Source organism: Somniosus microcephalus, chromosome 7 (assembly GCF_052327205.1).
Source record: "Somniosus microcephalus isolate GS21.2 chromosome 7, FLI_Smic_1.0, whole genome shotgun sequence".
NCBI lineage: Eukaryota > Metazoa > Chordata > Chondrichthyes > Squaliformes > Somniosidae > Somniosus > Somniosus microcephalus.
Window position 1 is genome coordinate 261,019,393 of NC_140993.1, and position 22,401 is coordinate 261,041,793.

At 45.1% G+C, this 22,401-nt stretch overlaps 1 protein-coding gene across 3 annotated transcripts in view; it reads right to left on the minus strand.

Moving 5' to 3' along the window:
* tbc1d31 (TBC1 domain family, member 31) overlaps nucleotides 1-22,401 on the minus strand; it is a 63,129-nt gene that overhangs the window by 28,929 nt on the left and 11,799 nt on the right. For all 3 annotated transcript variants that reach the window (XM_085993675.1, XM_085993677.1, XM_085993676.1), the window contains exons 5-10: nucleotides 16,360-16,511; nucleotides 13,845-14,004; nucleotides 12,813-13,013; nucleotides 5,007-5,195; nucleotides 4,747-4,826; nucleotides 3,601-3,747 (exon numbers count right to left, since the gene is read on the minus strand). In XM_085993675.1, coding sequence (XP_085849801.1) covers nucleotides 3,601-3,747; nucleotides 4,747-4,826; nucleotides 5,007-5,195; nucleotides 12,813-13,013; nucleotides 13,845-14,004; nucleotides 16,360-16,511 — 929 coding nt within the window. The remainder of the gene's footprint in view (nucleotides 1-3,600; nucleotides 3,748-4,746; nucleotides 4,827-5,006; nucleotides 5,196-12,812; nucleotides 13,014-13,844; nucleotides 14,005-16,359; nucleotides 16,512-22,401) is intronic.

The window sequence follows — 22,401 nt, forward strand, 5'->3', positions numbered from 1 at the left end:
TTTATAAAAAAAGGTTACTATAAAAATTATCTTTTTATTGCATTCAGCAATTAAAGGCAAAATCGAAACTGCTTGCAATACGAATGTAATTACCCCCATTTAAGTCTTAGGCCGCGATTTCGCCGACCGAAACGGGTTCAGGGCGGCTGGGGTTGGTGTCGCGGTCCCAGCCTGCTCTGTACTGCAGCCCGCACTTGCCATGTGATTTTTTGTTGATTGGGCTGGTGAGGTTCCCGGCCAATTAATGGGAAGCAGGTCTGATGACGTCATTTGATGATGCATCGTCAGCCAGTTTCCTTAAAGGGGCCATGTCCAAATTGATCTTGACAGTTCTGCTGTCAGTGTTCTACAGCATTGAGGTGCTGCAAACACTGCATAAAGGTGCACGGCTGCACCCAGGCTCTCCCATGACTCCCTCCATATACCTATGGAGGGAGTCACAGCATGCAGGGAGGTTCTCTTCCCTTCCCATGGGCGGAAGAGACATCCCCAGGAGACCAACACAGCCTGGTTGCACATTGCACAGGAGGGCACAAGCAGGGATGTCGTCAGGAGGACCAGGCTGCAGTGGCGCAAACCTTTCAATGATCTCAGTAGATCACGAAACATTACTGCCAAGCCACACTCAACCTCATCCTGCTGTGCCACTCATCACATCCCCATCACTCTGCCTTCCCTACCCTACTCCTGCACATCTTTACACACACCAACTTACCTTGCACCTCTACCCATCCCTCTCTATCTACATTATCACTTCCCCATCTCACTAACCACCCCTCACACTCACCCTCAACCTACTGTAAGCATACCAACTAACAACACACAAGGGTAGGCACCTGGGTGGTTTAGCCAATGTTCATGTGAAGTTTCTGTTAATGTGTTTAAAAACATTGAAATCTATATTTTCAACACTTTACCTTATTGGACAGATCTGTGCTCACCTTTGGAAGTGTCTTAGTGAGTTCCAGTGAATGTTGAGACATAACTCCCACCCACCCCCACCCCCGCCAATTCTGATGAGTTGAAAAGAATGGCTTGGACATTGTAGGGTTGCTTTATGGTGCTGGTGTTAACCTGGCGCATCATGTAGCAGCCAGGGTGTACAGCGTCAAGTGAAGTAAATCTGGCTATGGTGATGCCATCGCTGGCCTCCCAGGCAGCAATGTAGTTGGGTGCTAATGCCCTGTGTCCTGTACAGCATCAGGTGATTGTGGAGAAGGTTGGTATTGTTGTTGGTGATGTTGGTGCTGGGGCTGATTGTGGAGGGATTCAGAGGATCAAGGTGAGATTTTTTCAAGGGCACAGATGTTGCTGGAATAGATGGCAGCTGAAGTTGAGATGACAGAAGCGATCTGTCAATGGTGAGAGAGCTTGCTCCAAGGAGGCGACAGTGGATAGAGAGTTTACTCCAAACACTTCCAAACTGCATACAGCTCAAAAGTGTCTTACAAGTCCTGAAGGCTCAAGCTTCTGACATTGGAAAGTGAACAGCTGTGAAATGGTAGCTTTCATACCACTTTTGCAGCTGTCACCTATTCACAGCAATGGAGACACACAGAGAACCCGACCTACTTACCTGACGAGATCTCCAAACGACGTGAACCCCGTTAAAAAAAGTGGGAGAATAGAAATAGGCTGGCAAAATAGTAGTTAACAAGCATTTAACTATATTAAAAGCCTCCCCCGCCGCTTGGTGTCAGGTCTGTTCTGAAATCGCAGATTCGACACTTTGGAAACTTACATGGAGGCAGGTTTGGAGCAGGTTCCCAACCCGCTGTCAATCATTTTGATTTTGACAGCGGACCTGCCTCCGAACCCGCACTCTGAGCACCGGCAAAATCGCGGCCTTAGTATCTGAGTTTAGCCCAGACATTATGTACCTATCCTCGTTAGGTAAGGAATTTCACTGTCCACAAGCTGCTAGAGGGCTGTCTGTGGAACTGTATTTCAACACAATTTGTAGCCTACAGGAGAGGACGAGTAATGGGCATTTTGTAATCCGTCTATTAGTAGTTAATAAATTACTTTTACTCAAATGTATGGCTTATAAAATATCCATGAAGATCAATCTGAGCATTCAGAATTGAATCATCATACAAAGGTGATTTGCCCTTCCCATTTCATACTTTAGTAAAATATAGTGAAGTACTTTGATACATTTGGACTGAATTACATTTACATCTGTACATAGATACACACACACATACTAGCTCGATCCTAACTTTCATCAATTACCTAGTCATTATTATCAACACTTACTTGGGATTAAACTGAAGTCGTTCAATGTTGAACTCCTGGTTACTTTGGTTATTGCTAGGTTTTTAATAACACATGTAGTGCCTCTAATAACGGTATAGCATAATTACCGCAGCTATTTGAAATGTTCAAAAGAGGAGGAAATACTTGTGTCCTTCCAGCTAGAGGAGGATCTCCAGAAGTGGTTGCTTGCAAAGGCAAAAAATGGGTGCAATTTAAAAAAGAAAATTGTTCTTAGCATGTGGGTGATGTTGGCAATGCTAAATTTATTGCCCATCCCTAGTTGACCCAAGGTGGTAGTGTTGGGCCTTATCCTTTAACCACTGCAGTGCTTGTGGTGATGGTGCTCCCACATGGTGTTAGATAGGGAATTCCAGGATATTGACCCAGTGATGGTGAAGGAATGGCGGCATATGTCCAAGTCAGGGTATGACCTGAAGGGGAACTTGGAGCCGATGGTCTTCTCAATCTCCTGCTGCCTGTATCCTTCTAGGTGGTGGAGCTTGTGGGGTTGGGAGAAGAAGCCTTGGTGAGTTGCTGCAGTGTATCCTAGAGATAGTACACAGTGCAGCCGCGGTACGCAGGTGGTAGCAATACTGCCATGGGCAGAAGGGCCTGTGACAGTTAAGTTGGTGAGGACAATGCCAAGTAGGTTACTTCCTTGCGTTGATTCCCTCACCAGCTGACGTTGCCCTAGTTTGGCAGCTGTGTCCTTCAGTCAGTGGTGGTACTATGGAGCCACTCTTGGCGATGGACATTGAAGTCCCCCACCCAGAGTACATTCAGTGTCCTCGATTCCCTCAGAGCTTCCTCCAAGTGACATTCAACATGGAGGAATACTGATTTATCAGTTGAGATGGCAGGGATGTGGTAAATGGTTAAAACAATGAATAAAATAATAATTTAGGTAATTGCAGCAATTATCTCATTTTTTAATGGATTATGAAAAAGTGAATGGACAAGAAAATATCAAGGCAGGGCTAGCAAACGTTAAATATGCTAACAGTTACTGAACCTTAGGGCTCTCACATCTGGACCTGCCTGAGCAATTGGTGTTAAAAATTAGTATTTTTGTCTTACTAGATAGCTTTTTGACAAAATAGCTTTGATTGATCCCAGTCCTCCCTAGAATTGTCAAGGCTGCCATTTTTAGAGTCAGGAGTATAAGCAACTAACTTAAATCAGGTAATAGTTACAGATTCAAGCAATGGATAAAAAAGATCGCTGCTGGGAAATGCTAAGGGTTAGCAAGTCCAGTGATTCTTCGAGTTAAAGCCGTACTTAAGTATATTTGTAATAGATTCTTTCAAAAAAAAGCATTTTAAAAAAAGTTTTGAAACATACCGTTGAAGAATTCTTAAAAGTTTTTGACTTTTGATTGGGTATTTTTCATGAATTCCCAGATATGCAGCATGTGTACCCTTGTCAGTGAGGCTACTGAATGCTGCATGGTTCTCAGGCAATTGCAGTAAAGAACGCCAAATAAACATCCTGTAATTCAAAATCAAAAAATATAAAAAGGACTCATTGTAATTTTATATGAAACATCGAATTTACAGCACAGAAACAGGCTATTCGGCCCAACTGGTGCATGCTGGGGTTTATGCTCCACATGAGCTTCCTCCCACCCCTCTTCATCTCACCCCATCAATATATCCTTCTATTCCTTTCTCCCTCATGTGTTTATCCAGCTTCTCCTTAAATGCATCTATGTTATTCGCCTCAACTATTCTTTGTGGGAACGAGTTCCACATTCTTACCACTCTCTGGGTAAAGAAGTTTCTCTTAAATTCCCTACTGGATTTATTAGTGACTACCTTATATTGATAGCAACCTTTCCTTATGCAAACTGTAAATGTTAACATAAAATCGTGTTTATTCTAAATTTGCGAAGATATAAATTACATTGACATTTTGGTTCCCTTCATAATTCTACTCAAAACTCATCTCTCGACCACGGTAAAGGCAGCTTTTAAAACTGTGTCATACAATGCACTGGATTTGACTCCCAGTCTGTACTGGTAGCCAATCTCAGCCACGGCAGTAATGCTGAAGGGGCTACAATTGGCTTCAGACCCCTGGACTAGGGAGGGGACAATCAACCAGTGTTCCCACTTTTGATAACTATCCCCCGACTCCTAGTGGGAAGTGTGCGTGTGCAGATATGGTGCGAGGACCTGACTGGGTATGGCTGTGATGCCCCCATGAACAAAACTGCACGCAAACAACTCATTGTCCGTTTACATTCATTTTAAATCAATTCCATTTTTTTCCCCATCAAGTCCAGAACAAACTGAACATGTAGGTATTGGGTGAGGGGGGTGAAAGAGGAGAGAAGTCAACAATGAGCATTACATCAAACTGCTTAAAATTCCTTCAGTCTAGTTTACGTTAATGCAATTATTATAGACATATATGGATGTTAAAACGAAATCTAGCTGCAGGCACTAAATTAAGTTGTAGGTATTATCTAACATTTCAGCAATGTACCTGTACTTTACTGGATATTCTCCAAATTCTTTCAGCAGGGCCTGTAGCCGCTTTTTATTAAGACCCTCTGGAAGCACACTCTAAAATAGTGAAGAGAACAAGAAATCACAAATTATTTCTCTTTTCCAAACAGGGTAAACTGGTGTGTCACTAGTTGAAAATATTTTAACATTTGCTGTTAACTGATCACCACGTGGTCTCAAATTCTTTTTTTGAGCCAATTTCATTTAAAATCAACCCCCCACCCCTTGCCTTCTGACCTCTTTGTCCTCCAGTAGGGTGCCAGATGGTTTTAGGATCCTGGTCTGGATTTTCTTCCCAGCTGACTTTCCTCCACAAGGTCTTTCTACTCTTCCAGGCATCACTCTCATTTTCAGGCCAGACGGATCATTCTTATTTTTAGAATCCTTGGTCTTCTCGCTGACTGCAACAACTTTAACCAGTGGAGGCTGGAGGAAAAAAAAACAATTGACATGAGACAGTACAATTTCCTCCACTTGCACTGGTTTCTTCCAGAAGTCTGCTACTAACACAGTATTAACCAGAATTATAGCCAATGTTGTGAATTCAAAGCAGTAAGTGATGGCCCCATCACAGTCGCTTTATTCTAAGCGCTATGGTACTGTAAATTGAGAAACAAGAGAACGACACGATCACACTTGCTGAAAGACTAGCTATTGTGCCAGGATTGTAATGCAGAATAAAGCATAGTTTATTCCTTACATGTACTGTATCTGTAGAACAGAATACAATAAATGTTACGAATTTGTCATGGAGTACACCCACCAACACGTTCAAAAAAAATATTAAATGACATCCAGCATTGCACTGCATAGAAACACAGACAACACAAGTACTCAATGTGAAACAATAATTTATTTTCACTTTGAAAATGATAACTTTGTAGGAACAACATTTTTGGTAAAAAAAACTTCCAGTTATGTAGCACCTTTCACATTCTTAGGACGTCCCAAAGCACTTCACAGCCAATGAAGTACTTCTGAAGTGTAGTCACTGTTGTAAGGTAGGCAAACATGGCAGCCACTTTGCACACAGCAAGCTCCCACAAACAACAATGAAATAAATGATCAGACAATCTGTTCTTAGAGGTGTTAGTTGAGGGATAAATGCTGGCCAGAAGAACTCCCCTGCTCTTCTGCAAATAGTGCCATGGGATCTTTTGCGTCCACTTGAGAGTACGGATGAGGGCTCAGTTTAACGTCTCATCAGAAAGACGGCACCTCAGACAGTGCAGTGGCTCCCTCAGTGGGCGTATCCACCTCGATTTTGTGCTCAAGTCCCTGGGGTGGAGCTTGAACCCACACAACCTTCTGACTCAGAAGCGAGAGTGCTACCCACTGCGCCACAGCTTCAAAATACTGTTTAAAATAAAAAGGCAGAGTTATCGTGCTTGACAGAGGCCTGGAAGATTCAGCCGGAGCTGGTACTTGCCCCGAAGACATAAAAAGGCCTGCAAAAAATAAAATAATTTATACCCTCACATTAGCAGAGGGATTTACAAAAGTACAAACGTGTCCCATCTGTAGAAAGATTTCTTTATTTATGTCAAAAAGGTCCCTTTCTCTATTCAGGAAAACTATCAGAAGATGCCCGAGAGAGAAGGCATTAGCCAAGGAATAGTAGCTGTTACAGGCAGCTAAAACAACAAAAACAAAGTTCAAGAAAATTCTGAATACGTTTCAATTCACCTACTCAGGCTCACAGTTTACTCAATAAACAAAGTGATAACATAGGCTTATCATGTCATAGAATCATAGGTGGTGGTAATTCGGCCCATTGTGCCTGTGGCGGCTCTTTGAAAGAGCTACTCAATTAGTCTCACTCCCCCTGCTCTTTCCCCGTAGCCCTGCAAATTTTTCCTTTTCAAGTATTTATCCAATTCCCTTTTGAAAGTTACTACTGAATCTGCTTCCACCGCCCTTTTCAGGCAGTGCATTCTTGAATGCATTTTATTTCATATTAAAATACAGGAACAAAAAAAATGTAAAATATAAGACAGACAGCAGCCGTACCTGACTAAAACTGGCAATACAAAAACTCAGAGCAGTGAATATTGAACAGATGCGACTTTTATGTCAATATCCATTTTGCCATTTGTCTGCTAAAAAATGGCAAATAACAGAGACAAAAAGGCCGGGTATTCTGCGGCGAGTGTCTCACCTCCTGACTCTCCAAAGCCTTTCTACCATCTACAAGGCACAAGTAAGGAGTGTGATGGAATACTCTCCACTTGCCTGGATGAGTGCAGCTCCAACAACACTCAAGAAGCTCGACACCATCCAGGACAAAGAAGCCCGCTTGATTGGCACCCCATCCACCACCTTAAACATTCACTCCCTCCACCACTGGTGTACCATGGCTGCAGTGTGTACCATCTACAAGATGCACTGCAGCAACTCGCCAAGGCTTCTTCGACAGCACCTCCCAAACCCGCGACCTCTTCCACCTAGAAGGACAAGGGCAGCAGGCGCTTGGGAACACCATCACCTGCAAGTTCCCCTCCAAGTCACACACCATCCAGACTTGGAAATATATCGCCGATCCTTCATCGTCGCTGGGTCAAAATCCTGGAACGCCCTCCCTAACAGCACTGTGGGAGTACCTTCACCACATGGACTGCAGTGTTTCAAGAAGGTGGCTCACCACCACCTTCTCAAGGGCAATTAGGGATTGGCAATAAATGCTGGCCATGCCAGTGACGCCCACATCCCGTGAATGAATTTTAAAAAATGCAGTACTAAACCACAAAAACTGAAATCGCATGTAATCTCTACAAAGATTCTCTGTACAGTACTTCAGTAGCATTTATGAAAGTTAGAGAAAAATGCAAAGCAATTCAACATTTTATTAAATCTCAGTTATAGTAAAATAAAATGTTAATCTTGTTCTATTTTTATGTTGCTATGAAAATCCTCAAATTGTGGTGTATGTGCCTTTAAGAGCCCCTGTGTACTGTAATGCCGGTAGTGGCCACTCGGGCTATATAAGCCTGTATAGTGTCTTGTATCTTTTAGTTCACCTCCAGACTTTGTTCAGTAAACACCTGTTAAACCAACTCCTGCATTCCGTGTCTCCATTAACACACGGATACAACAGTGGCGACGAATTGGAAACGGACTTACCTGCAATTCGGCAGCACCTCAAGGAGATCGATTCCTCAGACGAAGGTCGAAGAAAAAAAAGAAAAAACTGTGGTTTCTTTCACCAGCTAGCCGGGCTGGTGGCAGGTACTGCAATAATCCTTCCTGGGCGGCGGGCTGGGGCTCGATCGGCTGGCTCTGCAGCGGGGCCGAGCAGCGAAGGCGGAGGCAAACAGAGACGGAGGGTGGAGCACTCGGGAGACGGCCGGCGCTGCAAAGCAGGTCGGCGTTCGGACCAAGCAGAGGGAGGGAAAAGTCCCAGAGAGTCCGGCGGGAACGAGTCTCCAACTATTAAAAATATCTGTATAAATAAAAACCGCGGAGAACAGCGTTGTCAGCAGCGGCATTTTTTCTCGGCAGGGAAGAAAGGAAAGCGCGGGAGGCGCCATTTTTTTTTCAGGATGCCTAAGACTGGCAATATTACTGCTTTCGATAGTGATATAGAGGATTGGACCACATATGTGGAAAGAGTGGAGGTATATTGCACAGCGAATGAAATAGAGGATGATAAAAAGGCATCGGTACTTCTAAATCTAATGGGCGCAAGGACATACGGGCTGTTACGAAACTTAATCACTCCAGCCAAACCGATGGACAAGAATTTTAAGGAGATTGTTCATTCCCTACAAGAGTACTTAAACCCAACACCGCTGCTGATAGCGGAACGATTCAAATTCTTCAGGAGGAATCAGCACAAGAATGAAAGTAACGCTGATTACCTCACCGAATTAAGGAAGCTGTCAAAGCACTGCCAATTCAGGGCAGGACTGGCAGATTCTCTTCAAGGCAAATTCGTCTGCGGTCTCCTAAGTGAAGGAACACAGAAAAGGCTACTTTCTGAGAAAGATTTAACACTGGACAAGGCTTTCAGTGTGGCTGTATCATACGAAGCAGCAGCAAGAGGAGCTGCAGAGATACAGCAAAAGCCACAGGACTTCGGCACCCATGAAATGACACAGGGTTTCGAGAGATGTTATCGCTGCGGCAGATCCACCCATGACCAGAGGGACTGCTGGTTCAAGGACAAAGCATGCAGGCAATGCGGAAAGATGGGACACATTGCACGTGTATGCCGATCTGGAAACAAAAAATCCACTGACAGGAAAAAAATCAATAAGGAAAAGTACAGGAAGGTACAAATGATGACGGACAGTAGCTCCAAAGACCAGAAAAGCGATAGCGACTCCGGAAACAAGAGACTAAGCTGTCTCAAATTACATAATGTAATTGCCAAAGAAGATTACCAGACCATTTGGGTTACCCTCACGATAGCGGGGTCCCCAGTTAAAATGGAGCTAGATACAGGATCAGCTCTGACCGTCATAAGTCGACGGGATTACGAGCAGCTATTTCCGCATATACCTTTCAAAGATACATCCATTATCTTGAAAACATATACAGGGCAGAAAGTATACCCCAGAGGGAAAATAAGGGTGCCTGTTGTATACAACGGCAAGGAAATACAGAAGTTGTATTTATACGTTCTGCAAGATGGTGGTCCACCGCTGTTGGGACGTGAATGGATCAGGAAGATACGTTTAGACTGGCACTCCATTCAGGCACTGGCGGTGACCAGTAAGAAAAAAAATGATGATGACGTCATACCTTAACGATTAAAAGACATCTTGGCCAACGCCAAAGAAGTGTTTCAACAGGAACTAGGAACCTTGAAAGGCGTCACCACCTCAATAAAAGTGGAAGATGCGGCAATTCCCAAGTTTTTTTAAGGCAAGGCCGGTGCCATACGCAATTCGTCCAGCAGTCGAGGCAGAGCTGGAGAATTTGGAAAAGGCAGGCGTGTTATCCAAGATAGATTAGAGCGAGTGGGCAACACCCATCGTTCCGGTCATGAAGAAAACGTTGAATAATGATAAATCTGAAGAACAGAGAAAAATTCGCATCTGTGGGGACTTCAAGGTGACTGTAAACCCGGTCCTTCACACGGTACAGTATCCTCTTCCGAGGATAGAAGATATTTTCGCCTCATTATCCGGAGGGAAACGTCTCACCAAAATTGACTTGGCACAGGCATATCTACAGATGGAGGTTGAGGAGGCCTCTAAAAAGTATCTCACGATAAACACACACAAAGGCCTGTACCAGTACAATCGACTGGTTTTCGGAGTAGCATCAGCTCCAGCTATCTGGCAAAGAGCTATGGAGCAAGTCCTGCAAGGGATTCCGAGGACTCAATGCTACCTAGACGACATCCTTGTAACAGGAGAAAACGACAACGAGCACCTTGCCAATTTGGAGCAGGTGCTCACTAGGCTGAGAGAACGGGGCCTACGAGCAAATCGCCCCAAGTGCGAATTTTTCCAGAAACAAATATCATATTGTGGCCATATAATTAACGAAGAAGGGTTGCATAAGTCACCTGAAAAAATTGAAGCGGTCATAAAAGCCCCAGCACCTGAAAATGTCTCACAATTAAGGTCGTTCCTGGGATTGATAAATTACTATCATAAATTTTTACCGAACTTGTCAACTGTTCTGCACCCTCTTAACGAACTGCTACAAACGGGAGTAATTTGGAAATGGAGCGAAGACTGTAAACGTGCCTTCCATAAATGCAAAGGCTTGATCACGTCCAAGGAAGTTTTGGCTCATTACAACCCATCACTGCCAATCAGACTGGCGTGCGATGCATCCCCTTACGGCGTAGGAGCGGTATTATCGCAGATTCCCTGATGGCTCGGAGTGGCCGATAGCTTTTGCGTCACGCTCATTGAACTCAGCTGAGCGTAACTATGCCCAGATCGACAGGGAAGCACTCAGCCTGGTATGGGGAGTGAAGAAATTCAACCATTACCTACACGGACAAAAATTTACCTTGTTGACTGACCATCAACCCCTCGTCTCCATATTCAACCCTAAAAAGGGCGTTCCCATTATGACAGCGCAAAGGCTACAGAGGTGGTCCTTTTTCCTAGGGGCACACCAATATGACATAGAATACAAAGGATCAAAACAGCATGGAAATGCTGATGGTTTATCGTGCCTACCGTTGCCAACGGTAGAAGAGGCACCTACAGTGGACCCAGTGGAGATGTTCCACTCAACCATAGTGGAATGTCTACCAGTAACAAATTCTACCATTGAAAAGGAAACGAGAAATGACCCGACTCTCTCACGAGTCTACGATTTAACGGTGAAGGGATGGCCAGCACATGGCGAACCACTGTTGCCAGCATTCTCGCAAAGAAGAGAACAGCTGTCAGTGTGCCGAGGAACCTTGATGTGTGGATCCAGAGTGGTGATTCCACCCAAACTCCAGGATAAAGTGCTAAAGGAGCTTCACGAGGGGCATCTGGGTGGAGTGAAAATGAAGAACCTAGTCAGAGCATTTGTGTGGTGGCCAGGTATCGATGGAGACATCGAAGGACTGACCAAGGGCTGTCTAGGATGCCAGAAGGTCCAAAACGCCCCACCACAAGCCCCTCTACATCCATGGGAGTGGCCCTCATCTCCATGGCAAAGGGTACACATCGACTTTGCTGGTCCATTTATGGACTCAATGTTCTTAATTGCGGTTGATGCACACTCCAAGTGGCCGGAGGTAATAAAGATGTCCTCCACCACCACGGAAAAAACCATCACAGTATTAAGGACCATATTTGCCAGGAATGGGCTGCCTGAACAGATCTGTTCTGATAATGGACCGCAATTTGTGTCCGAAGAATTCAGGAAGTTCTTAAAAAACAATGGGGTTAAGCACTACACGTCCGCCCCATACCATCCCGCCACCAATGGATTGGCTGAAAGGTTTGTCCAGACCTTCAAGAAGGCCATGGGTAATGAAGACATAAATCTACAGCATAAGGTAGATAACTTCTTGTTTGCATACAGGAATGCAACACATGTGGTTACAAACCAAACTCCCGCCATGATGTTTTTCAATAGAAGACTAAGATGCCGGCTGGATTTGATCAAGCCAAACATCAGAAGGGACGTAGAGAACCGGCAATTTCAAGGCATGAATGAAAGGCCAACTAGAACCTTCCAGATAGGTCAACAAGTTTTGGCCTGGGACTACCGTACCGAGAAATGGCAGCCTGGAACTATTTGCACACGACTAGGACCGCTGATGTATACCGTGGACATTGGAGAAAGCATAATAAGGCGCCATGCTGACCAGATCATAGAGTCATCCGAAAAGGGACAACCTACACCACAACTCTGTGGTGTGACCCTTAGTGTTAGGGGGATTAAATATGTGGGGTTACGGGGATAGGGTGGGATATATGTTGGTGTAGGGGTTACGGGGATTGGGTGGGATATGTGTCGGTGCAGGCTCGATGGGCTGAAATGGCCTCTATCTGCACTGTGGGGTTTCTGTGATTCTGTGAACTCTATACGCCTAATGATGAAGCAGAGATACCCATAGTATCTACCTCCGATCCGGTGATACTGGAACCAGATGAACCCGACACTGGCATTCAAGCCGAATCGACCTTGCCAAAAGAACCTACTACACCACCGAAAACTACTACACCACCGAGGCGTTATCCGGACCGAGTCAGGAAGCCTCCAGAGAGACTGACTTATAATTGATTAACTGTAGCAAATGTGTAGATTATTGTTCTTGTAAACATGTTAATTAATGATTACTTAAAATGTTATGTACTGGTTGTCTAAAAGGGGAGGAATTGTGGTGTATGTGCCTTTAAGAGCCCCTGTGTACTGTAATGCCGGTAGTGGCCACTCGGGCTATATAAGCCTGTATAGTGTCTTGTATCTTTTAGTTCACCTCCAGACTTTGTTCAGTAAACACCTGTTAAACCAACTCCTGCATTCCGTGTCTCCATTAACACACGGATACAACACAAATCATGACTGAAATTCACCATGAAAGTGAAGTTTTCGCATCTATTTTATTAATATTGCATCCAATAAACTGAATACCTTATTTAATTCCTGTGACAAAGCTCTGACACTGTAAATGCCAAGGCTGCCATCCTCTAAGACAGCTGCAATGTAGTGTCCATTAGGACTGACCGCCACAGTGTGAATTCCATTATCAAGGTTTCCAATGTCAAAAAGCAGTTTGCAGGTCTGGATGTTGATAAACCTCATGATGCCATCCTGGCTCAGGACTCCAATGACCTGCAACATTGGTCAAACACATCATTTGCAACAACAACAGAAGTTAAATCAAACGGCAAAACCACAATCAATGTAATACGTAACATGCCAATGATGAAAGAGCCACATTTTGTGGTAAATGAAACGTTCAATACTGCATTCGCTCAAATTAAGGAGCTTAATATCAACATAACTAGGCTTCTTAAAAACATCCATATTTTTAGGTATACTTGCACCTGAAAACTCAGCCCATTGAAGTTCAAATTCCAGAAAGAATCTGTAGTGCTCCCCAACGCCCACCTCCACCCCCCCAATCACATCATCTGTTTTTATAAATGATGACAGGGTTTTTTACCTCCACTACTCCACCTGGAAATCTGCTTCACCAATAATCATCTTTGCAATTAAGACCAACTCCCTGACACCAGTCCCAAATCTGCTTTTCACTAGTTTGAACCCATGCCCTCTTGTCCTACTGTCACAGTTTAGATTGAAGTAGTATTCCAGATTTGCCTTTATTGCCCACTTTACTATTTGAAATTAGCTGGCTTTTCCGTCCATTCATAATTGTTGGACAGAAAATCCAGGCCCTGTATTATCTCTCTCAATCACCTCTTTTTGAGGTGGAACAGTCGAAGCTTTTCTAGTCTTTCTTCATCACTCAGGATCAACCCCTGCCCTTAGATCTTCTCTGCAGCAGCTCCCGGGCTTGGATGTCACCCTTGTGCCTCAGTGTTTAAAACTGGACTCAGTACTCCAGGTAGTGCACAGCGCTAACATGACGTCCTCCAACCAGTACTCTATTTTGGCCATTGATGCAAATATCAGCTCCCCCTCAACTGAAGCGCTCACCTGGCTCGAGCCGCCATCAAAAGTATCAGGGAGAAATTGCAGATGTCGAACAGTTCGCACTTTTGGAGGCATCTGAATTATCTGCTGCAGCTGCCTGGCGTTCAGGCACCAGAGGTGAAGAAAGTTGGATTTTCCTCCTGCTACAAGAGCTCGACCATCCCTGTAAGTATTAAGATTGACATAAATCCCGATTGGCAAGATACATATTTACGGGGCTCAGACTGCACCACTGTAGAAAGAGGGAGGGAGTCAGGAGGAAGATAGTACTGCAATCACATACAGGAAACTTTCGATTTACCGGCACCTAAATAACCGGAAATCTCGGTTAACCAGCAAAATTCAGGAGTGGGTTCAGGTAACTTTTATTACTTGCCTTCCTCCATTTGTTGCTGTGCAAGGGTGTGGCTGCAGCTGTTGTTAAGCTACAGAGACGCTTGCAACTTGTGGCCATTGTTCTGAAGCTGTTGCTAAGCAACAGGGTTTGTTGCTTTATACGGAGCTCTCAGCTCCGTATCTTTTACTATAGCTTTCGGTTATCCGGAATTTTTGATGAACCGGCACCACGTCGGTCCCGTCCGTGCCGGATAAAAAAAAGTTTCCTGTATATTGTACGAGGAATGTTAACTATGGTTCTCCTGTGGCTCAGCGAGTTGAGTAACTGAGCCATACGGACCAGAAGGTCTCAGCTTTGAGCCCTGTTTTATGCCAAGTTAACGGATCTCAGCCAGAGTGCCAGCAAGGGCATTCCAATCAGCCTCAGCATCCAGGGTTGGGGGGAATAGAGGGGTGGAGGGTTTGGGAAAGCTAGCCAGCAACTCTTGTTGAAGTGCATGTGTGAGGATAGTGGATAAGGACAGAAAATAGGTTCGGACACGTTGTCCTCCCATCCTGCAGCTGAATAGCTAACGGACATCTCGCCGTCAAGGATCTGACCAGTTAAGATGGCCACCTAGGCGAGGTACTTGAAGATATCGAGCCCTTATGGAACTACACACCAGCAAGGAGTCATATGCCTTCAAAAGGGGAGGGAAGAAAATAACGTTTTTTTAAAAAAACTTATCCAAAAAAAAGTTAACTAGTTAAACTTTTATAACCCTTTGATAAATGAATATTGTACTTATTAAAGTACAGTACAATATTTCTTGATACTATAATATTTTTTGAAAAAACTATTTAAAAAAGTATCCAGTTGAACACGATTTGCCGTTAAACCATGATTGTCATAAGGTAGAATATATGGAGGTGAGTGCCAAAACGGAGAAAACCCAATGGTTAAACGGTAAAACAAATCCCCCCCAAAAATTATCCAAAAGATGAATTTCAAAATTATGAAGAGTTTTAATAAGTAAATAAGGAGAAACTGCTTCTACCGGCAGGAGGGTCGGTAACCAGAGGACACAGGTTTAAGTTAATTGTCAAAAGAACCAGAGGGGAGACGAGGAGAATTTTTTTTTTTTTTTTTTTTTTTTTTAACGCAGCGAGTTGTTATTGGCCCAGAAATTCGAGTCGGGGGCTTCCCGCGGGTGCAAGCCCCTGACCCGCACTTACCTAGCGCGCCGGCCGTTGAACTGTGGGCCCGCGTGGGATTCCGATCCTGGGCCTCCTCCAACTGTCAGCGCGCAGTGCTTGCGTATCCCAGGGGCGCAGTTAGTTCGATGCGTCCCCTGGGATCGCGTGGGCCATGGAGAGGCAATGGTAGCAGGGAATGCTTCATTCATAAGTTTGACAGGAAGTGCTGTCAAACCTATAAATACTATAAGCCCCAAAACATCACAAAATCTTCAAATAAATTAAAAAAATAAAATAAAAAAAAATCACATTTTTAAAATAACTAAATTACATGAAATAACTATTTTAAACAATAATTTACATTTTTGAAAAAATTAATTACATTTTCTAACAGGGCTAAAAATAAACGTACCTTTCTTTAAAGTATTTAAAAATAATAAACCTGTGAAAAAATGTTTTAATTTTAATTAATTCACCACTTACTTTGTTAAAAGCAGGCCTTGCGCCTGCTTTTTAAAAATGTAACTCCTGGAGACTTACCCTCCCGGAAAAACCTGGAAAAAAAACGTAAGTTCGATGCGCACGCGCTGCCTCTCCTGCGCACACGTTCCACCTCTCTCAACCCCTTCTTTCAGGGGAACGGAAGTGCCGGTTTCCCGCACATGCACGAAACCGGCACTTCCATTGGGCTTACGGGCGAGTACCCCGTGCGTACTCACCCGTGGAGACCCGAATTTCTGGGCCATTATCTGGAATGCACTGCCTGAAAGGGTGGTGGAAGCAGATTCAGTAATAACTTGGATATATGCTTGAAAAGGGAACATTTGCAGGGCTACGGGGAAAGAGCAGGTGAGTGGGACTAATTGGAGGTGGCGCAGGCATGAAGGGCTGAATGTCCTCCTTCTGTGATGTGTGATTCAATGAAAAAAAAATCCCAAAAACAAGGTAATTGGAATGCATGTTTCTTCTTAAAATAAGTCATATCAAAACCCAATACATATCCTACCTGGTGACAGCAAAATCTTTATAATTTATCCGGGATTCATCTCCTGGTACTGGTAATTGGTACTTGCAATGTAGTGTGTCACTTTCCCAGGCAAAGATAGAATCATCTTTAAAGCAACTGAGGATCGTGTTACTCAGTGGAAGGAAATAAACCTAGATTACAAAAGAAAGGAGAACAAATTACCATCCACTTCACAAGTTTCTTGCACTTGTGAAAATGGAGAACAGAATGTTCCTTCAGAGAAAGGACTTACATTTATATAACGCCTTTCACGACCTCAGGATGTCCCAAGACGCTTTACAGCCAATTAAGTACATTTGAAGTGTAGTCACTGTTTTAATGGAGGAAACACAGCAGCCAAGTTGTGCACAGCAAGCTCTCACAAACAGCAATGTGATAATGACCAGATAATCTGTTCTGGTGATGTTGATTGAGGGATAAATATTGGACAGGACACCGGGGATAATTCCCCATCTCTTCTAAATAGTGCCATGAGATCTTTTATGTCCACTATAAAAGACGGGACCTCGGTTTTACGTCTCATCAGAATGACGGCACCTCCAACAGTGCAACACTCCCTCAGTGCTGCACTGGATTGTCAGCCTAGATTATGGGCTCAAATCTCTGGACTGGGACTAGAACCCACAACCTTCTGACTCAGAGGCAAGAGAGTGCTCCCAACTGAGCCGTAGCTGACACATAATGGCTGAATAGGCACAAACAGCAAGTATATTTTCCCCTTCAAGATGGGTTATGGTTTTTTGGGTACGTTCATCAGAAGGCTTGGGGCTAAAAATTGAGTTGCGCCCCAAATGGGGCGCTAACTTCGTCGGGGCGCTCAAAGTAGCGCCCCGGAAAAATTAGTGCCCCCACACTGGAAATTGAGTGGTTGCGCCCCAAGAGGGAAGAGCGCCCCGCATCCCTCTTGGGGCGCTGTGAGTCAATATTGCGGCGCTGCGGCACGTTGCACCGTGGTATTGCAGGCCTTCCTCCCCTTCTTAAAGGGTAGGGGCCTTGTGCAGCGCGACCTGGGGCCAGCTGGGCCCCCGGGGATCAGGAGTGCAGGCAAAAGAGCCCGGCACTCAAGAGAAGTGCCGGGCTCTTGGAGCGCAGCCAGCACTCCGCGGGGGGGGGGGGGGGGGGGGGGGCGCGTTTCAGGAGGTCTGGGACGGGAGCGCAGGCAGGTGCTGACAGGTGGCCAGCAACAAAAATGGCTGCCCCGCACCTCGCCTTTAAATTGCGCCTCCCCGGCCGCAGGTACACCCCTCTGACCCCGTCGGACATAGCGTCCGGCGGTAAGTCGGGGGCGCTCCCGAAGATCGTGGCCGGGGCACTGCGCACACCAATGACATCATCGCCAGCGTGCAGCGCCCTACCAGTTAGCACCACCACTAACCTCCCGCTGAATTTTGCGGGAGGCGTGGGCAGTGCCGCGCCCAGGCGCTAGCTGGTTTGCGTCCCATTAGCGCCCGCTTAAGGCGCGAACGGGAGGTGCAACCAACTGAATTTTTCCCCTAGTGTTTTAACAAAAGATTTTTAAACTGCAAGCAGCATCAGCCGCACAGCACTTCAGACTGCTAACCTGCCTTCTGTTGGAATTACAAATTGTTTCTAACATTAAAGTGCTTCAAAGGCAACAGTTGTTACAACAAAGCTTGGGTTAACATAATCCTACAGTAGTCAAGAGAACCACAATGCATCTGCCACTTGCGTGCATCAAGAGTTTCAACATTGTATTGTCAGTTCTGTATGGGTTTCTTTAGATCTGCATCAGTAAAACACCTCACCACTGCACTTCTCTGTTCATCCACAAGCAGAAGCAGCACCATAACTTAATAATTGTGCCAACATTATTAGACTGGAGAAAGGGCAAAAAAGATTTGCAAGGATGATGCCAGAACCGAGAGGGTTCAACTAGCAGGAACGACTCAACAGACTGGGGCTCTTTTCTCTTGAAAAGAGAAAACTGAGAGGTGACCTGATAGAGGTCTTTAAAATTATGAAAGAGAGTTCGATAGGGTAGACATAGAGAAAATGTTGCCACTTGTGAGGGAGTCCAAAACTAGGGGCCATAAATATAAGGTAGTCACTAATAAATCAAATGGGGAATTCAGGAGAAACTTCTTTACACAGTGAGTGGTAGAATGTGGAACCTGCTACCACATGGACTAGTTGAGGCAAATAGCATAGTTGCATTTAAGAAGAAACTAGATAAGTACATGAGGGAGAAAGGACTAGAAGGATACATTGATAGGGTGAGGTGAAGTAAGGTGGGAGGAGGCTCTTGTGGAGCATCTTGGAAATTTATTGATGCTTGGTTCAGAAGTGAACATTGCAATGATGGTTGAAGTGGAGCAGGACAACGTTGTGTGGTGTTCTCTGCTGGGAGAAGATATCTGGGGCTTTCTTATCGAAAAAGCACTTGAGCAATTACGCTTGTTGTCGCTGCAAAGAATTCTAGTGCTTTCCATCAACACCATGTGTAGAATGTAATTAGACAGTTATGTATTTCCCCAAACATTAAGACCTGTCACCAAAAACTGACTTTTTGAACTTTTTATTCCTCCCAAGCCAAATGTTACTTTGTTAAAAAAATTATATATGCATGTGAATGCTGTGATGTCTTATTTCCCTGGGGGGTGGAATTTTGTGCGCTAATTTTTGGGTTAATGTATCTTTTATATAATTGTTTATTTGGGACCCCGCTGTCATGAGCCTTTAGCAAATGTCGGGTCTGTCAGCGCCGAGCAGACCCAACACACAGCGGTGGGGATGGCAATTAAAATCATTAGTGGCTTGTTTACAGCCACTTAACAATGCTTTTTTCCCAGCTTTTTGAATCTGACAAGTCGCCCACCAGTTTCCCGCTGTGCCTAGACCTCGTCTGTGAAGCTGAGGCAGGAGGTCACTGCCATTGTTTCAGCGGATGAGTTGACAGCTTCAAATGTCAAGTCAAATCTCCCAGCTGATTGAAAAATGTTCCCCTAGCTTCTCTAAACTGCCACTAGCTTCTCTAAACTGCATTTCCACAACAGATTCAGAATGCTGCAAGTCTTTACACAAGTCTCCATCCAGTCTGACCTCATTACCTCTCCCACCATTGACAGATCACTTCTGTCATCTCTACTTCACCTGCCATCTATTCCATCAGCATTGGTGCACTTTATACTCTCTAACCTTGGTCCTCAGAATCCCACCACAATCAGCCCCAACACCAGCATCACCAGGCACACCAGCAGCACTAACAACAACACCAACCTTCTCCGCAATCAGCTGGTGCTGCACCCGACCACAGGGCATCAGCACCCGACCACATTGCTGCCCAGGAGGCCAGGGCTGGCCTCACCATGGCCAGATTACTTCACTTGACGCTGTACACCCTGGCTGTCACATGATGCACCAGGTTGACACCACCCCACACCAACACCATAAAGCATCCCTACAATGCCCAAGCCATTCCTTTCACACTCATAACCATTGCGGGGGGTAACGTTATGTCTCACCATTCACTGCAACTCACTAAGCCACTTCCAAATGTGCACACAAATCTGTCCAAGAATGCAAAGTGTTGAAAATAAAGGTTTCAATGTTTGACAGCACATTAACAGAAACTTTACATGAATATTGCATAAAATACCCAAGTGCCTACCCTTGTGTGTTGTTAGTTGGTATGATTGCATTAGGATGAGGGTGAATGTGAGGGGTGGTTAGTGAGATGGGGATGTAATAATGTAGATAGAGAGGGATGGGTGGAGGTGCAAGGTAAGTTGGTGTGAGTAAGGATGTGCAGGAGTAGGGTAGGGAAGGCAGAGTGATGGGGATGTGATGAGAGGCACAGCAGGATGAGGTAGAGTACTGAGATCATTGAAATGTTTGCGGCACTGCACCCAGGTCCTCCTGATCACATCCCTGCTTGTGCCCTCCTCTGCAATGTGGAATCAGGTTGTGTTGATCTCCTAGGGAGGTCTTCTCCGCCCACGGGAAGGAGTCATGGGTGAGCCTGGATGCAGCCCTGCACGTTTATGCAGTGCTCGTCAGTGTCTGCAGCACCTCAATGCTGTAGAACACTGACAGCACAACTGTCAAACTAAAGTTGGCCATGGTCCCTTTAAGGAAACTGGCTGATAACTTCATTAGTCCCGCTTCCTTCAACTGACCGGGAAACTCGCTGGGCGGGCTTAACAAGCCCAATCACGGTAAATTCATTCTACACAACAGGTTGGAGCTAGCAGTGGGGCCGGGACCCGCCACCGACCCGCCGAGGTTAGTAAACTCCAGCCCATAATTTTTGACTATTGTGTTTGTGATTGGAAAATTAGGTGATGTGTACAGTGATTTTCCAATATTACGGGGGTAATATTGTCAATGGGGGGCGCGTTGGAGGCAGGACTGCCGCTTGTCGGGTTTTAGTCCCACCTCCATTGACTTGTGGCCAACCCACGCTATTTTCCCTTGGTTGATCTTGTTAAGCCCGCCCAGTGGGCTTAGCAGACCAATTAAGGGGAAGCTGGTTACAGAGAACGTAAGCATATGTCAAAAACTTTTGACAGATGAATCGTCATCGTTTGACAGCTCTGTGAAGGTGTCAAACACTGACATTCGCTGTTGTTTGGCGAGTTCTTGTATTCAAGACTCATCAAACCTCTTTTGTGAGTAGAAATTAGATGGTTGTTGCAACGGAGAATGCAGCAGCCATCTGTCATCTCTGCCGGTGAGATGCGAGAGTCTCCGCATCCTCAACTGTTGAAGCCTGCAGGAAGAAACAAAGGTTAAGTAAACACCCCCGCAGACCCACTGCTCGTCTCGGTGACCCTGACGGGGTTTCCCGACGTCGGGAAGCCCGCGCCTCTGCTGGAAAAATGAGGATGATCCTCTTAACTGCCTGTTAACTACCTGTTAACAGGCAGTTAAGTGGCTGTAATCCCCTTCCCGCCTCCAGGAGACAGGACCTGGCACGGGTCGACTACCCGCCTCCTGGGAAGATGGCACGGAGGCGGGACGGGTGCCCGCCCCCAGATTCTGCCATTTTCCCGGCAGTCCCGCCTCCCCAGGGCTGGCAAGATCGCGCCCTACGTCTTACTGGGGTTTGTTATGTGATGGGTCAATACGTTTAAAACTCTGTCTGATTTACACTTGGTACACTTGTATTCAAAGTTGCATGTTATGGTGAGATGGTGTTGTTTGTGTGACTTTATTGCACAAAGGGCCAGTGTCAGCAGTGGCTCAATTGGTAGCACTCTTGCTTCCGAGTCAGAAGGTTGTGGGTTCAAGTCACAAAAATCTAGACTGACAATGAGAGAGTGCTGCACTGTCCAAGGTGCCGCCGGATGAGATGTTAAACCGAGGCCCCATCTGCCCTCTCAGGTGGACATAAAAGATCCCAGGACACTATTTCGAAGAAGTGCAGGGGAGTTCTCCCCGGTGTCCTGGTCAGTATTTATCCCTCAATCAACATTACTAAAAACAGATTATCTGGTCATTATCACATTGCTGTTTGTGGGAGCTTGCTGTGTGCAAATTGGCTGCCGCGTTTCCTACATTACATCAGTGGCTATACTTCATTGGCTGTAAAGCGCTTTGGGACGTCCTGAGGTTGTGAAAGGCGCTATATAAATGCAAGTCTTTGTTTTTTTTCTTTATCTGTCGCTGGGATTGGTTGCAGCGATACGATGGGGAGAGACCACAAATGGATTTGAAGCTTAGGATGAAGATTTTGAATTTAATATGTTGGGGAATAGGGAGTTAACATACATCATTGAGGATGGGGTGATGGGCAAATGGGATTCAGTGCAGGACAGGATTTGAACAAACTGGAGTTTATGGAAGGTGGAACATAAACACCACTGGTGCACTATAGCTGCAGTGTGTACTATCTACAGGATGCACTGCCGTGATTTACTGAAGGTTGTGCAAAGGAATTAGAAAACTTTCTCGGGATTTCATGCATCACCAGTTACAGTGTGCAGAGACAAGATTATAAATGTTATGACGCTTGTTTCTATGACCAGTATATGCTTAATTATCTCAAACCCAACGAGTTTG